The 18,230-nt window shown below is 46.2% G+C and overlaps 1 protein-coding gene across 1 annotated transcript; it reads left to right on the top strand.

The window, feature by feature from the left end:
• Positions 1 to 334: 334 nt before the first annotated feature.
• aatka (apoptosis-associated tyrosine kinase a) lies at positions 335 to 17,507 on the top strand. The gene is made up of 14 exons (XM_034539080.1): positions 335 to 398; positions 2,444 to 2,577; positions 6,810 to 6,951; positions 9,949 to 10,028; positions 10,409 to 10,527; positions 10,683 to 10,770; positions 10,884 to 11,017; positions 11,693 to 11,777; positions 11,865 to 11,986; positions 12,294 to 12,443; positions 13,099 to 16,438; positions 16,504 to 16,684; positions 16,769 to 16,972; positions 17,482 to 17,507. The coding sequence occupies exons 1-14, from the start codon at positions 335 to 337 to the stop codon at positions 17,505 to 17,507; spliced, it is 4,869 nt and encodes a 1,622-aa protein (XP_034394971.1).
• The last annotated feature ends 723 nt before the right edge of the window (positions 17,508 to 18,230 follow it).

Genomic DNA, 18,230 nt, shown 5'->3' with positions numbered 1-18,230 from the left:
CACCAATGCAGCTCCTCGCGTTGAGGCTTTCAAACCACTTAGAGATACTTAAGTTTGATACCCCGTCTAGTAGAATCTCACATTGTTCTCACATTATTGTCAGGGCCCTATGTACGTACATACGGATCTTATTAATTTAAACACAGCTTTTGTTCCAAATGTAGAAGGACAAACGGCCCCCCTGTTACTACTTTACATCCAACAGTAGAGGTGGATCACCCCCCCCCCTTGAATCCTCTATTACCTGTGAAAGAGTGAAAGATCGGTCCACCGTTCAGAGCCCGTGTTCACCACCTCAGGTTAGATGGCTTTTTAAGGTAGACAGCTTATCGAGATGAATGGACCAACCAAGGAGAACGTGGACAAGACCGTACGCCTCCTACCTCAAGGGGAGAAGTGTATGCTGCATGTTGTCGCTATTAAAACTGGATATAAAGCAACGTGTGTTTTTTTTAATTGAGATGGTCGTTGCTGACAAGTAGAGTGTGTGTGTGTGTGTGTTTTAATAATGACATAACACTGTCAAAGACAGACCGAAACAGAGAAATTGATCACACCCTGACAGACGACCTCACACGTGGACGTGTGTTTTATGTCGTCGTCCTCCAGCGAGCCTTGAGTCCCCACTCCCTCTTATTCACCATGTGTCCTGACTGCCTCTGGCACCATCTGTGCGCTTCGTCCCTACTCGATCCTCCTTCCTCACATCCATCCATCCAAAAGTGCATCGATACCCCCCAAGGTTATACTCAACGTGCACAATATCCTTTGTAAATTAGGTTGGTCATTTAGCTGTCTAGTGGCACAGAAGAATGCATTTTACGGTTTATATTTGGTTTTGATTCATTGATGTGAATATTAATCCCTGTTTCCGCTATCATTCTCTACACAATGTGTCTTTGTGTTGTGGTATGTGGTGGATCCAGAAAGGGCACTGCTTGGGTTAGCTTTTCCTTCTTTTCCTCCTCAGACGCTAACACACACACACACACACACACACACACACACACACACACACACACACACACACACACACACACACACACAGACACTCACACACAAGCTGTCACAGCATATTACAGGAATCTATCTTCCAAAAGTGGGGAAACAAAGAGGGGGCAAGAGCTTTGCTGCATCGCAAATGGCAATCAACTAAAATGTGTTGGCCTGCAAGGTTGTTACCATGGTGATGGGTTAGTGGGTCAGAGCCCAAAACACACACATGGTGCAGTTTTAAAACCAGGCTTCAAGTAAGAACCGGCATGCATTGAGCCTTTCTGTTTTTCTTTGTGTGTGTGTGTGTGTGTGTGTATGTGTGTGTGTGTGTGTGTGTGCGTGTGTGCGTGCGTGTGCGTGTGGCTTTGTGGCCGTGACCTCAGGGTCACGTTTTGGTTGGAGCAGCACTGTTTGAGTTGTCAGGTCTGTGACAGCCAAATGGGCCAGGACCACTGAGTCTCCGTCAGTGAGCTGGAAAAAATGAAGCACACACACATGCATCACTTATTACTTATCACACAACACAACCCCTAGTGGACACAATGGGCATAGGAGTGCCATGCTTATATGTATATATATATATATATATATATATATATATATATATATATATATATATATATATATATATATATATATAAATAAAATAGATCAGATTATGACATTGTAAAATAAAAAAATTTAAAGGGGATAATCTCTCATTGTCTTCTGTGTGCATATGTGCAGCACACACCGTTTTTCTTTTAGCCTGTAGAAGCTGAGGACATTCGCAAAATCGGACTTACATTTTTTAATCTTCAGCTCACGGTGAATAATGCATCCACACAAGGATAAATAAGTACGCACAGACACACACACACACCGACAATACACTTACTTACTGTGCACACAAACATAACTATAATTCTCCTTGTGTCCTGGGATTTAATAGCATTGTGTGCATCGCTCAGTTGCTCCAAAGTAATGTAGAAATGGAGTGTACATCATATGTTGTATTTTGAATCGTTGCCGTGAGGGCATTTCAATAAATAAAAAGCAGATTATTAGATTCACAGTAAGCATTTTCATTCATTAGTTTACACTGAGACAGAATGAGCCACTACACCTTCTCTGTCGCTGCTTTATTACATTATCTTCCAGAGGGAGTCATTGTGTTTGTGGCTGAACTGAAGCTCTTTGCCTCAATGACTCAGAGTGGATAGCAACTACTATAATTAAGGCCACAGGAACCTGATTTCTTTTTCAGGCAGCAGAAGCCAATGCTAATTATGAGTCACACGTTTTGTTTTTCTCTGCGCTGCAAATTAAACGGTCACAAATCATCTCTGTGTACAACAATCGCCTTCATCTCTATTTAGTTTTTAATTTCCTCTGTGACTGCAGCTCGCCATCTGATCTCTGTGCAGCTCCACCCTGTTAACACCGGCATTGTCCTCCTGTGTTGCAGACGGTGCTCCGCTGAGCGAGCTGTCGTGGCCTTCGTCCCTGGCGGTGGTGGCTGTTTCATTCTCTGGCCTCTTCACCTTCGTCTTCCTCATGCTGGCCTGCCTCTGCTGCAAGAAGGGCGACAGTGGCTTCAAGGTGAGCTCACTGCCGCCCCCTGCTGGAGGAAATGAGGAAAGCACCAACCGTGTGCTCAATGGAGGGGAATCCTGATCTGTGATTTTACATTTACATACAGGAAAGAAATGTGCTGCACAAAGCATTTAAAAACCTTCTATGTATTTGTAATACACTGCCATTCAACCTCTTTAATGTGCCTTTAAGTAATGGTTGAATTGAGGTTGAAATGTAGGGCAGCATCGCAAATATTATTTTTAAATTATTATATTTCTGGGATTAATTGTTTAGTCCATGAAATGTAAAACAATCACAAGTTGTGAAAGCCCGAGCTTATGCCTTCAGAAGAAAATATTACATTTACAAGGAAAAAACCTCCAAAATCCTGGAGCGAGCAAATATTACATTTTTTGTTGTTTTTTGTTTGAATTATTGTTTTCCTGTCAATCGACTAATCAGTGGGCCTTTTACACAGAGACATGTTTGACTTGTGCACAGGCACAGCGAAATGAATGATGGCTGCATTCCATTTAGCCGCTTTGAGTTCATCTTCCTGGTGTTGTGGCGTCACTGGAGCCCTGGAACAGATCAGAGCCACCATGAGTGTTATTTGTGACACCTTTCCCCTGCGATGAGTCCAAATATCTGCTGTGAAAAAGGCCCAACTGGTCTCCGCTCTAATTTGAATGTGGCAAGTTAAGTGCCCATTAAAAACAACAACAACAGAATCTAACTTAATATATTAAGTTAGATCCTGTTGAGACGTCGATGGGTCACGATTGATACACTTACTGTTAATGCTGAAGTCTTTTTCCTGAGGATTAATGCCTCATTGTATGCAAGCGACGCAACCAGGAAAGTACCTTTCCCCAATCTCTGTGCTGCCTTCACAGCCACGCTGTGTCCACCATCAGCGCTGAGGGCTGACGGAGACTCACACAGGCAGGGGGCATATGGAGCGAGAGAGGGAGGAGAAACCCTGGAGTTGCTACCATGTCGCTGCACGTTTTCCTCATTAACTCGCTTCTCCTATTATAGCCATGGCATCAACACATATTTTGCACGTTAACGTTTGTTAACTATTTTAGGTGGAGAGAGAAGTACAGCGCTTTGTTAAGATCACTTGTTTGAATTCACAATATTGTCACCTAATGTGTTGCATGACTGTTGGGGGGCTAGGAATAGAGGAAATGAAAACCATATTTACCTTTTGGAATGGAGAGGACAGAGGAGGGGAGGGTGAGATGTATTGTTTATGTGTGTGGTGAGTCGGGTCTGTGCTTTAGCATTCACACCAAAGATGCTGCCGGGAAGACATAGTGTCACTAATGAGCACAGCATGCACCGTCATTAACTTTATGGACTTTTTTTCAAATTTTTTTTGCGTGTGCCCACATCTGTCTCTTCCACGCCAGATCGCTTCTGCCTCATTACATGCATCTTAATAACCTGCAGGAAGAGTTGAAGCCTAGGTCTGTGTCTGCTTTCCACTGGCGTGCGTTTCACTGTGGAAACGACTAATGACGGAAGGGCGGCTGTAGCTGGTCAACCGGCGATAGTTGACTCATTATCTCACGATGCTGTAAGCCACGGCCCCACCTTGAGCCTGCTTGATTTAATACATAGGCAGGGCTGTGTTGTTTTAGAATATACATAGTATACATACACACAATAATCATATTATATATAGAGATTTTTTTTTAGCATTTTTGGTTGAAAAAAAGATCTAATACACCACGCTGTGCCATCAGTGTCTGATTTAATATAGCATATATATACAATTCAGTTTATGAACTGACACAGGATTTTTTTTTTTTTTATGGATGCTCATTTGAAATCACAAATAGATCTTCGTACCCCCTGGAGTGCCTTCACGTACCCCTGTTTGGAGAACCACTGCATGAGCTCACTGTCCTCCTATCCTCTTAATGTTGTGCATATACGTTGTACAAAAGAGTAGGTGGAGAGTAACAGCATCCATTGTGCTCCATGCAGCTTTAATGAGATGTGGCTCACAGGCCGTTGATAACATCATAATAAGTGTGGTAGACATTTGAGAAAAAGGCAATGAAAGGATTATGAAAACAATAAAACACTTTGTGGTTACTAACAAAGCGTCTTCTGTCAGTAGAGCACAACTTTCTCTGTTCTCAGGGCAATTTGAATTTAAAATGTGCTCAAATGTATGCTAATATAGTACACGAGAGATTGTGACTTTAGTGAATATAAATTGATCTTAGTGCATTTTAATTCCAGTTAAGACAAACTATCACTTAGTTTGGCAGCAAACATCCCATAATGGTCTCCCACCGTTCTCCCCTTCTCGTTGGCACCAGGTTCGCCCCTCCACAGATTACTCGTACGGTGTGCGCTCGCGTGGGACTGCGAGTTCGCACCGCTGCGCCGTCCAAAAAGCGCCCTTATTCCTCTCCATCCCGGTGGTGTGAGGCTGAGTATTAAGTGCTTTCTAAACTGAAGGCCCTCCCGGGAGCTATGCAGCGCTGACTCACTGCCAGGTGCTCACTTTCACACTTTGCTCTGAGGAGAGTGGCAGATGGTGCATTCCTGTACACACACACACACACACACACACACTGATGTTTTGGGATATCTGTAAACACACACACACAATGAGCCATTCAAATATGTCATATTAGTCCATCTTGCAACCGAATCTCCGGCTCTTCTTCTTTCTCATTTCCTTCCAGTTTTCTCTTTCACGATGTTCTCCTTTTCTGGCTGTGTGGTTGCTGCAAGTGGGAGATTCACGCTTCATTAACCAGCAGATGAATGGATGGATGGATGGATGGATGGATGGATGGATGGATTGATGGGTGGATGGATGGATGGATGGATGGATGGATGGATGGATGGATGGATGGATGGATGGGTGGATGGGTGGATGGGTGGATGGGTGGATGGGTGGATAGATGGGTGGATGGATGGATGGATGGATGGATTGATGGATGGATTGATGGATGGATGGGTGGATGGATGGATTGATGGGTGGATGGGTGGATAGATGGGTGGATGGATGGACGGATGGATGGACGGATGGATGGACGGATGGATGGACGGATGGATGGACGGGTGGATGGGTGGATAGATGGGTGGATAGATGGGTGGATAGATGGGTGGATGGATGGACGGATGGACGGATGGACGGACGGATGGACGGGTGGACGGGTGGACGGATGGACGGATGGACGGATGGACGGATGGACGGATGGACGGATGAACGGATGGACGGATGGATGGATGGATGGGTGGGTGGATGGATGGATGGACGGATGGATGGATGGGTGGATGGGTGAGTCGCTCAGTGCTCGTCAACAAAGCACTGTTGCTGGCCCGTTTTCCCCAATATCGCCACAGTCTCAGAAACCGCTAACGAGGTTGACTGGAATTGTTGTGGGATGTTGCTTTGTGAGGAAGGACATGTTCAGGACTTCATCAAGGGGGGCTTTGGCTGAAGGACCTGATATATTACATGGAAAGAAGGGAGGGCCGCATTCAAGAGACTTTGCATGTCCGCTGTGACCTCAAAAAATTATTTGGAGGAAGAAAGCGTCATAACCGCAGCGCAGGTTTGCCTCAATCACTCTTTGTAGTGTGTATGGCCGTCTTTAGTGCTGACCGGAGGTTGTCATCGCGTGCAGTGGCAGCCAAGAAACATCTGTCACGTTAACGTTGAGCGGTTTGAGGAACAGAGGGGGGAAAAGTACATTTTGATGAGGCTTCCTGGAAAATACTGGGCTCCCAATTAACACAATTCAACCCTACTTAGCCCAGAGTGACTGGAGTAAGTGAAAAACATCCTTTGAGAAGAAGAAGTCGTCATGGATTAAAATAAAAGCCAACATGTACCTTTGACTCCATACAAACAATTGCCCAAACTTTAATTTTTGTACTTTTAACAGTGAATTTCTTTGACATACCGTTTAGTAATTTTTCACGATGGGGAGGGACCATGTTTTTTACGAGTGTACGAGAGGAAGAAAGAAAAGCCAGAGTGAAAGAAAGATAGTCTTTGTGTGCAGTTTGAACTCGCACATTAGCGTGTTCCCCCCGCGGCGGCTTTGTCCTCGCCCACACAGTACACCCCACAACGTACATGACTTATGTATATAACTCGGTGGGCGTGCCTCAATGCATTTGAATGCCCTCACAGTTGAACCATTGTCTCCCACTATCTCAGTGGTAGGACGGCTGTGTGAGTGGATGACTAATTCCAGCATGTCTCTTTGCACCAGGAGTTTGAAAACACTGAGGGAGAGGAGTACCAGGCAGATCTCTCCGCTCTGGCCTCGCCTTCCTCCCAGAATGGCCCCGAGGTCTACATCCTTCCCCTCACCGAGGTCTCCCTGCCTGTCTCCAAACAGCCTGGCAGATCCAGTAAGAAATGACACAAAACCAACACCTCTAAGTTATATCTTGGACTTTCAATGACCCTGTCTTTTAAGTTCTCTCATTCATTCTCTTCTCTCATCTTCTCTTTTTTTTTCTGTATTGCATATCTCCATAGTCATTCTTTAATTCCCTGCTCTTTAGAAAAGAGTGAATGTCTGCCACCCTAATAGACTATTAAAAGAAGGCAGTTACCTCTCTGGAGCACAGCGCAAATGAGTTATGTAACTGGCTCGCTAGAGTTGGATTGGCCTCATTCATTTGTTATCTTTTATTTGATGTCTCTTCTTTCTTGCCCTCCCTCTCAACCAGTGAGATACATCTGCACATTGCGTAATGCATTGGCCTGCACGCTGTATGTGAAAACTGCATCTCACTGAAGAGGGAGGAATCTGACCTAATCCTAGTGTGTATTGTGTATTGGGTGTGATGCAAATCGTAAATGCATACTAGTTCACATTAATCTACTGTCATATTTGAATCTTACCCATCCGTATCATGTCTGTGCGTTACATTTCTACATCCAGGATGCGCCTCACACCTCAGTTAGTTTTCCTTCAGGTCGCTCTGCCTCCAGCCCAGGCTGTTCCAATGTGCATGCGCATGTGTGTGCAGTGTGTGTGAAGCTCTACGTAAGCCAGATCCTGAGTGCCTCTCCCTGCATGACTCACGCGCTGCTGTCTGCGCTGCACTGTGCTCAGCCAGAAGGGAGGCGAGTCGGGGCTTAGCATCCCAGGATGTGAGCCCCAGCAATGATTGGGCAAAGCGGCCTCAGGCTCACAGCCAATCACGGGCCTTCCCGCTGTCCTCCGTAGCTACCGCCGTATGATTGGACCAGGTGTTGCAGGGCGAGGAATGGATCGATGGCGAAACGAGACGAGTGTCGTATATAAAGACATGTTGTTCCTATTATATACCATTGCTACATGTCCAAATTGTGCATTGGAAATAATAGAACAGCATGCTCATATCTGACAAATGACTAAGCGTGCAAAAATGTGAAAAGATAGAGAGAATAGGAAATGGCAGGATTATCATATCTCAGAGGTATTAAAAAAAAAAGCTGCCAGTCGAAGATTAAGCAGGCTCCTCCATACATATTAACATTATGCACAAATGTTATCGTCCCCCACACCGACATACACAGAGAGAAGGAGATGCCTAGCGATTACATGTGGAGCACAAACACTAGACGTATAGTTTATACTCTGAGCATGAATGGCGTGCTCTACATCATTTATGCATCTGTGTGAACACACAGTACAACGTTTGCCATTGATCTGACAGTCCGGCTTTTCATTCAAACCCACGACAGAGACTCGATGCATCAAAGTGAGTGTGTGAAGTGTGTGTGTGCGTGTGTGTGCGTGTGTCATTCCATGGGCCCACCGATCCCACAGTCTCACTGCACCCCACCATCTTCTTCGGAAATGCCACGAGTAGGACGGGAATGCACACTCACGCTCACACATTCCACATTCGGAATAATTGCACTTTTTAATTTCTCTCTGTCAGGGAGGGGTGGTGGAGGCTCGGCGTGGGGGGCGGGGGGGATTTGGGGTGTAGAAGTGTGGGTCTGTTATCACCGTGACAACCTCTGCCCGGCGTTCCAGCGGAGAAAGGGTCTTGTGTGTCGTCTGCACACGAGTGTTTGCGTGTCTGTGTGTGTCTGTGTTCGGTCCACTGGGTACCAGGAGACGCAGCATGAGTGTGTGAGCGAGCGAGCGAGCCAAACAATGGCCCTGATTTAGGCCGGCTGGACAGTGGGTGAGCATAAGGCCGGGCTAAAACGTCCATGGAACGCACCAGTGGAGGACTGGCATTATGGGTAGAATACAGTGAGGGGTCTGTGACACACTGAGGAGAGACAGGGGAAGGGTGGTGGCATGCACCGGGACCTAAGAGAGCGGGGAGGGGAGGCTTGAGATAGGGGCGGTGAGTGTGTATGACAGAGGTCTTTTCTGCATCTGACAGAGCAGTGCTTGTTTCCTGTTTGGCTGAGGAATGCTGCTGTCCAGGGTGACAGGGGTCCATTATGTGGGCCTTATGTCACCACTGGGTGTCTTGAAGCTGCACAGAGAGCTTGCGCGTCAGTCGGCACACCACCAACATGCGTGACGGTCACATCAGGCGTGATACATGACCAGAAAATCTCAGCGGCCAGAGCAGAAGTCCTCCACCGTCTGCAGATTGGGCCACTGGCTCCAAGCCGCGCTTCGTTTCTACCCGGCCCAGCTTACTCGACTTTTAAACGTGGTCTGTAGGGGAATCCAGGATTTCCTTGTTTGCGCGACAGCTGGAGAGCTCTAGACGAGGACAGTACAGTATGTGTGTTTTTGTACGTCCCAGTTGGAGGATGACTTCGGTGCAGACTGGGAGAGGCAGCGTGGCGAGCTTGTTCAGCTGTGCGAGGGCTCGGAGGGTTAAATCCTGCCGAGGCTCTCTCACACACACTGCGACCGTGGGCTTTTTCTTTAAATACACACAATGAGGCTAAGATGCCTGGGGTCGGAGCTGGGGCCACAGGCTCTTGGTTCTCACACTCTGAACCAGCACTTCATCCCTGCCCCGGGACTCCGACTCAGTCCCTGGCCTCGGTGCTCAGAGTGGCTGGCCGCCACCATCTTTTGACTCGCCGTCATCATCTTCCGCTCTTGAAACACGAGGATCCATGGAGGTATTTTACTTTGCACGCAGATCGTTTTCCTTGTTCTTGTCGATACTTATTTAACGTAGCTGTGAAGTTGGGTTCATTTGCAATCAGGCAAATCTGTCTCCTTCAGTTGATGCAACGTTTCATTAAGGAAAGTGTACATTTATTTTTGGGCCGAGAGGAATTTGTATTTTTTTGTCTCTGTGACCTTCTGTTTTAGTTTCATTGACTTTACTCATTTAAAAACTTTTCTTCTCTTCTTTCCAATTAAAACAGTCTCCTTGTTTCCTGTCTAAAAGTAATCCTGTGTCTTTCTCACTGTTCCTTTCCAGTCCAGCTGCTGAAATCATCAGACCTTGGCCGCCACAGTCTACTCTATCTCAAGGAGATTGGACATGGCTGGTTTGGCAAGGTGAAGCAGGATTTTTTTTGTCCGTAGACACCAACTTTGTATTAATTATTACTTGCTTTCAACTGCCTTTTTTACTGTACTCGTACTGTCTTAACTGTACTCCAATGTGTTGTACTCTGTGTGGAATGCAACGGTAATGTGATGATGATGATGATCTCACCATAGCAAAGCTAATCTTTGGCACTTGTGCGAAGGAGAGGAGTTGAAATTCACAGTCACAGTACATTCCTCACAATTTACTCCACAGTACATGCTGCTGTTACACTTCATAGATTTGCTCATGACCCATATCTTATTTTAATTTTTAATTTTCTCACTATGTAACGCCATAGTGATGCAGCCTAGAGTTTGGTAACAGAGTACTTCTGTGTACTTCCCAGGTTCTGCTGGGTGAGGTCAATGTGGGCCTCAGCACCACCCAGGTGGTTGTAAAGGAGCTGAAAGCCAGTGCCAGTGTCCAGGATCAGATGCAGTTCCTGGAGGAGGCACAGCCATACCGGTCAGTTCACCGAAACACCAGCAACCCCTCGGGGCACGGCCCTTTAGCGCACGAGTAGAACGACGTAGTAATAAAACAACTTGGATTATGTATTTATTTATTTATCGTTTGTACAGTCTTTGTGCGTTCTACTCAAATCCTGTTTCCTCCACCAGAACCCTCCAGCATCCTGCCCTCCTGCCGTACCTGGCACAGTGCTCAGAGGTCACTCCTTATCTGCTGGTTATGGAGTATTGCCCTCTGGTGAGGCACATTTTAACGATCAAATTCATTATTTGATTTACTGGTACATTTTTGTTTGGATTATTCATAAATGGTCAGAGCAGCTTCAAACCTCATTTCCTCTCGTCCCTCAGGGTGATCTGAAGAGCTATCTGCGCAGCTGTCGGGTGGCTGACTCTGAGACCCCCGACCCTTTGATCCTCCAGCGAATGGCGTGCGACATTGCCTCAGGGCTTCTGCAACTCCACAAATACAACTTCATACACAGGTGCAGTATGTCAGTCAGTCTCTAGCTCTGTCTACAACTTGAATGTGAATGCCCTGGAAAGGAACCCAAATGCTCTGTGCACCCCCTGCTGGTCTCTCCCTGCAACAACATCCTGGTGCTGCCTGAGTAGTTGTCACAAACTCCAGCATCAGTGATTTTGTTGCCGGGGGCGTGCCCCTTATCTCTCTCACTCAACCTGGTGGTGGCTGCCATAGCAACCAATCAGTGGCTCCCAGACGCAAGAGCTCACTGTTTGTGGAGGAGGCGAGATTAAACGAGGTGACTTTGTTTAGTCCGGTTCTTCAGGTGAGAAGAAACCATACACGGTTTATCATACACATTTCATGAGGAATAATACATTACATGTCATTTTATCCAAAGCGATTTACAATAAGTGCATTAAACCATGAGTCCATAATACCGTGGCTACATAATAATGTAATAATCACGATGCTGTGAGATATTCATTGGAAATATTTATTAACAACATGTTTTCCAACGGAGCCCCGACCACTTAAAAAACAGTGTGATGTTCAGAGACAAAACTAAAGAAGACTACAAATTAAAATGATCTTAAACTGTTTTTCAGGGTCTTTAAAGAAGATCGATACACACGTGTATGTTCATGTAGCTCTGCTGTACCGCATTAGGTGATAGTTTCTTTTGTTCCGACAGTGACTTGGCCCTGAGAAACTGCCTGCTAACTTCAGAAATGTCAGTTAAGATCGGAGACTACGGCCTTTCTCACAGCCGATACAAGGTCAGTCTTTTGATAATCTCATTTTTTGATTGACTGCTTTTTACCTTTTCACCCTATCAGTGTGTTTTTGTTGTTGTTGTTTTATAGGATGACTATTATGTAACACAAGACCAGATGTGGGTGCCCCTGCGCTGGATTGCACCCGAACTCATAGACGAAGTCCACGGAAACCTGCTGGTAGTTGACCAAACTAAATCCAGCAACATATGGTGAGAGTGACCAACGGGAAACATTATTTAACAAGATAACAGTACCATCGTCGCCTTTTATCATAATATAGAAATGGTTTAAAGATTTTCATTTTTTTCTTCTGTATATAAAAAAATTGCTGTTACTTTAAATCGATGCATATTATATTGTTAGAATGTTACTTTGCTTTACGACGGTTTCCTGTAATGTCCTCTGCTTTTATTGCGAAACTTCTGGAAAATATATACTTGTGACATAACATAACATGGCCATATCTGAGATATATATACGAGGGAGTGCGCTTGATGATTTCTTTGCTCGTCCCAGGTCATTGGGGGTCACTGTGTGGGAGCTGTTTGAGCTGGGAAACCAGCCGTACAGACACTACTCTGACAGACAGGTGCTGACATATGCTGTGAAGGAACAGCAGCTCAAACTACCCAAACCCCTGCTCCCATTCCCCCTGGCCGAGCGCTGGTGAGACTCAGTTGCATGGCCACACACTCGGGGAGACTCTACACACACATGTACAGGGGTGGACTCTTATACGTCTCGATACCGCACACATTTTAGACCTTCAGGTCTTGCTGACCAATTAATTTTAAACAAGTCAATGCGTCTTGTTTTTTTAAATGCTTTAAGTGGGGCACCAGTCCACCTTAGCAATATTTCTCTTCGCTAGCAAGGACAGAAGATCAATACTTTCCCCTATTCTTTATGATTCCCCTTGGAATCGACCAGAGTAAAATCACCTCATTCATCTTTACCTGGGAAGCCAGCCAAATATTGTTCTTATTTATTTATTTTCAAAATTCTTTGACTAAATTAAACGCGCTCCACTGAGGAGGCTCCAAGGAGGAAAGTAAACATCTTTTAACTATGTCAGCATCTATATGTCTTGAACAAGTATTATGTGTTACTAGAAAGTGTTGACTTTAAAAGTGTATTTTATATATCGCCTTGATGTGAGTATAGGATCGATTGTTTTACTTTTGGCTATTTCTCTCCTAGAGAACTAGAGATATTAACAACATCTTGTTAGCTAACTGATGTGCAGACGTAAGGAACAGTAACACAATTACGACATTTAATCTCTTTTGCCCCCTGATTGTGTTCTTCTTTTTCTGTCCAGGCACGAGGTGATGCAGTTCTGCTGGCTGCAGCCAGAGCTGAGACCCAGCAGTGAGGAAGTCCATCTTCTGGTCACATACCTGTGTGCCAAAGGCTCGAGTGAGGCTGAGGAAGACTTTGAACAACGATGGAATGCCTTGAGACCCAACCTGTTCGGCAGCACCTCCCACACAGCTGCATCCACAGCCCTAGTCCTGACCCCCACACCTGCCTCAGCTGATGTCCCCAGTCCAGACCAACCTCAGGCAGTGGAGCTGGCCTCCTCTGCCTCATCCTCCTTCCCCCTCCTGGAGCACTTCTCCGACAGCTTCCACTCTGACACGGGGGATGACCTGCTGACCGTCACAGAGACCAGCCACGGTCTCAACTTTGAGTACAAATGGGAGCAGGCCCGAGCTGAGCAGCCTTACTGCTCCTCCTCCACCAGTGGGGCACTGGGCCAGGGGAACCCATATTACCAGGATATCTACTATTCGAGTAAAGGAAGCACCTCAGGGGGCTGCAAGACTGACAGCCTGACATCAGGCACATCCCCATCCTACTATGAACCCGAACACCCTGGTGTGGTCCCAGTGTTGAGTGCCCACAGCCCCTCGGTCAGCAGCGAGTATTACATTCGCATAGAGGAACCAATGGAGTGTAACATTAACTTGGATGACAGCATGGTGGACTACAGTCCAGGACGGGAGGCCAGCAGCAGCAGGTTGTCCTCTGAGAGTCGGACTGGTCAATCCATGGCACAGCCCAGTGCTTACTGGTCAACTGACCACAACAAATCATCAGCCTATGACTCTGATTCAAGCCCCACTGTCCAACTAAACATGGAGCCACTGCTGAGACAGTCATCCAGCACGAGCCCCGTCAAGCTAGGCCACTCGCACAACTGCTTCTCATCCAGTCAAGACGACAACATCTACTGTGAACAATCATCAGCGTACAAGTCCCACCAATCCTGTCGGTCTGAACTGGATACATCGACAGAGTCCAGGTCAAACCTGGTCCATCCAGTCGGGCGTTTAGAAAACCCACGCAGTTTATCACAAGCAGTCAGCAGCCCAAGCTTGGGGTTCTGTGATCCTTACCTTGAAGCGGGCACAGTGCGGAGCACGGTGAATGAAAGCTGCCTTAATATGATGGGTCCCCCCAGAAAGACACTACCCGTTGTTAACCACATTAGCATTGATGTCGGGACCGACGACGGTCTGCTGGTGGGCCAGCAGAGAGGTGACGACATTGAGGATGACCTTTTCTCTGAAGGAGAGGCCACGAACTGGACCTCAAACCATTCAGCAAACAACAATAGCCTGAGCTTTGACGGCAGGCAGACAGGCAATGGGCATGACAGCTATCTGGACCTTCAATATACTGCTCACTCCAACACAGCAGAATTATGGTCTTTGACCAAGGCCACCACCAGAACCTTCCACAGCTCCAGGTTTTGTGGAACATTGGAGGCAGAAGGAGGAGACTCTGGTTGTTGCGCTGCTAGCAAGCCCAGTGAATTAGATTCATACATTCACTTATGTCACAAAGAAAAAGAGGAAGCTGCCACTCTAGCAGAAAATAACTTAACTGCAGAACATCTAAGAAGTTTATATTCCCTTACCAGCTCAAGTATTAACGACAGAAGTACAGAGGGTCGAAAAATGGAGGGACAATATGAAAAGCAGTTTATGCTTAAGGGAGAAAGACTGTACTCGAAGCCTAAGATGATACCCGAGGCCAGTTATATAAAGTCTCCATCCTCTTTCAAGGAGGCTCAGACTGGTCAGACAGCAGCCTTGTCAGACAAGCAGCGAGGTAACATGTGGGAGGGAGTTTCAACAGAAAGACAAGGAGACAAGAGGCTAAACTATCCAGATACATCAGAAAGTAGCAGAGCATTGGACAGTGGAGTGGGGGTCAGAGACTCCAGCATTAACCTGGTTGAGCTTGGTGACTTTAGTGAGGATGATGATGATGACGACATCACTGATATTACGTCAGGGATCTTTGCCGACTTCAACCTGGACTATGCTGAGATGGAAGAGGAAGAGCTCAGCCCATTAAAGCACCCAAAGGGAACTCCTGACTCCGTGGACACCCTAAACCTGTCCTCATCAATGGCAAGCCCCCGTAATCAGGCCTTCAGCCCCGATCCCTTCAATATCCCTGTCCTACCTAAATCCCTGGACAGTGGCTATGACACAGAGAACAATGAATCTCCAGAGTTTCTCTTCAAAGAGCTTGGAGATCCCCGGGGTGGCGAGAGGAGCCCTAGGATGGGGGGAGAACCAGAACTAGTTCTGCAGGTGGGTTTGGGACAAGGGGTCTGCACTTCCACAAGCGCCTCAGTGCAAAAGTTAAAGAGCCTGACTGATAAGAACTCATACAGGGATTCAGCCTATTTCTCAGACTACGATGCTGAAAATGAGAGGAGCCCTCAAGAGGAAGGCAGTACCTTCTTTTTAGGTCCAAGTAACTGTCCTGCTGAGAAATGTATCTCCATCCAAGATGACGATATTGTGAAAAGACAATTAAACGAGAAGCATTTTTCAAATCTGACGCACTTCAAAAGGTACGCTGTGGTGACCCATCCCCTCCCCACCCCTGGGCTGTCCATGCTATCACCGTTTCCTCCACAGATGGGCGGCTGCCTGACTAAAGAGTCCGCCCCTGCAGATGATGATCTCGGGTTGGAGACGGAGCCTTCCTCAGAGCTTAGCTCCTCCATTGGGTCCGAGGCCTCTTCCACCGCCCGGGAGGCCTCAGGGAACCACGATGAGGGGAACAGGAGAGTCGACGGTTATTCTCCTGTCCAGTCTTTGCATTCTGACTCCACCATATCTGACTACGGAGACGAGGCCCCCAACAAAAAGGAAAGTGGTGATGGATCCACAGAGGATGAGCTGAATCACGTCACGGAGGAGACGGAGGACGGAAGGGAGGGCGTGAGAATAAATGAGGAGGATTTTGAGGACATAGACGCGGGGGAATGTGACTCACAGGAAAGCATATGTGAGGAATCTAACGGTCCCGTCGACCTGTCCTCTTCATTGCTGGAGCTGTGTGGAGAAGACGTGAGAGCGCCGCTGGAAGAGGCAGAGGATGAAGAGGATTCAGACGACAGCGAGTCCGATGAAGAGTTGAGGACTTACAACATCCAAGACGAAGACAGCGACGAGAGCGAGGAGGATTTGACCCCAGTGCCAGTGGTGGTAAGCGACTGCAGCAGGGCTAGACACCTCCGCGGCCTCCTGAAGATGCCCACGTTGCTCACCCAGACCTTCTGTGACGAGTTGGAGAGGAAGAAAAAAGCGGTGTCCTTTTTTGATGACGTTACGGTGTTCCTTTTTGACCAGGTATGACAACTTATTAAGTCAAAGTTGTTTGAGAGAACGAGGGTATTTACGTTCATGTCTTCTAGGAGAGCCCTACGGGAGAGTTGGCTGATTACGCCTTCTCCACTGGAACAGAGTCCAACGGAGAGGGATCTTCGGGAGAAAGAAACACCGACCACCAGCCGCAACCCGACCCTGAACTTGAAGCTCGGTCCTGTGAACCATTCTGTGCTTCTGAAGAAACAGACGGCGACAACTCAGAGACGGGTGAGTTTGTGAAGGACACTTGTAGATGGAGCTCAGAATACTCACAAGAACTGCAATTGTGACAACGTGTCTGTGTGCATTCAGGTGGGGCTTACGAATGGGAAGATGAACTCTTGTTAGAGCCTCATCCGTCCCCCCCCGACACCATCCTCGAGGCCCCCTCCTCACCCACCCACCCCTCCAACCGTCCCGAGGCTCCAAAACCTGCAGCTGTAGCACTTAACCGTTTTATGGTCTCACGGTTCTCTATCACACATGTCTCCGACCCCCACATGGGCTCAGCTACAGGTCTGTATTTACTTGTCATATTTTGCATGCATTATTATTATGCACAAATGCATAATAATAATCCTAAACCAGTCTCGGTTGATTTAGAATTTATTTTTGAGTGAAAGCAATGACATATTTCTTTGAGTTTAGCAGTGTTATTATTTTTGTTGATACAAGTTTTAAGAATTGTGTGCATAGTTAATTTTTTTTAGTCTAGAAATGCAGCATTTAAAAAAAAAAAATTGGATATTGCAATGAAAGCTGCCATACATATTTCCAATCATTGATTTCCAACAGGTAACGGAGAAGATGGACCTAAAGATTGATCCCCCCCGTGGTCCTGACTGGATGAGGTCCTTCTCAACACAGAAAAGCAGCAGTATTATATTTAAATGTTTTACAGAGTTTTATTTATTTTTTAACATGTTTGGGCATCTGAGCCTGGTGACCTTTTTATGAGACAGTGCCTCATATTTTGGTGAAAACCTCTTGATTATTTGCACCTTTTTTTAATTTTGTGACAACAGGGATAGCTGCTGGTGCGGTAACCTGAGAGACAACCAAGCGAGTGGATGAAGTTCAGATCATATTATATATAAGTTTATTAGTTCAATATACAGTATATTTGGATTTCTGTTGGTGACCTTACAGCTAATTTAGTTAATTTCAAAGAACACAAATGAAAATAAAAGGTGAATAAAAGGAAATGACAAGAGCTCCTCTCATTCACTGCCTTGCTCAACGTTTCTCTGGCATTTTTAAAGACTGTTTGAGCTCTTATTGTTGGCGCCAGAGAACAACGCTCGATAATTGTTGCATTAAAACCAGACTTTATAACAGCCGTGGGTGGTGGTGGGGATGGTGTTTGAAGATGGAGGTGCTGGAACTTATTTTGTCCCTTTCATCCAAATCATATCCAAATCATATTGATGGTGGATTCGCTATGCTTTCTTAATGGGAATATGATGCAGGAAATCAAGTTGTTGTCACTCTCTAATCATCACCAACAATCACTCTGGTTAACGATGACCTACAGTATATGTCTATAGTTACCATATCTGTCTGAAGCACTTTGTATAGCCAAACTGGGTCCTTTATTGTAGAAGTTGTGGCTCTGTTGCTATTCATCCCCCCCTCCCCTCCTATCCTGGAATGAAAATATCTAAACATGTGAGGTTCCTTATGTATTCACAGTGCCAGCTACAGTTTCACTTTATTTGTGGCATATTAGCTTTGTTTGTGTGACATTTCATCAAGCAAAAGTGACACGACAAGA

Source organism: Cyclopterus lumpus, chromosome 8 (genome assembly GCF_009769545.1).
Source record: "Cyclopterus lumpus isolate fCycLum1 chromosome 8, fCycLum1.pri, whole genome shotgun sequence".
NCBI classification, from domain to species: Eukaryota; Metazoa; Chordata; class Actinopteri; order Perciformes; family Cyclopteridae; genus Cyclopterus; species Cyclopterus lumpus.
This window is presented reverse-complemented; position numbering and strand designations above follow the sequence as displayed.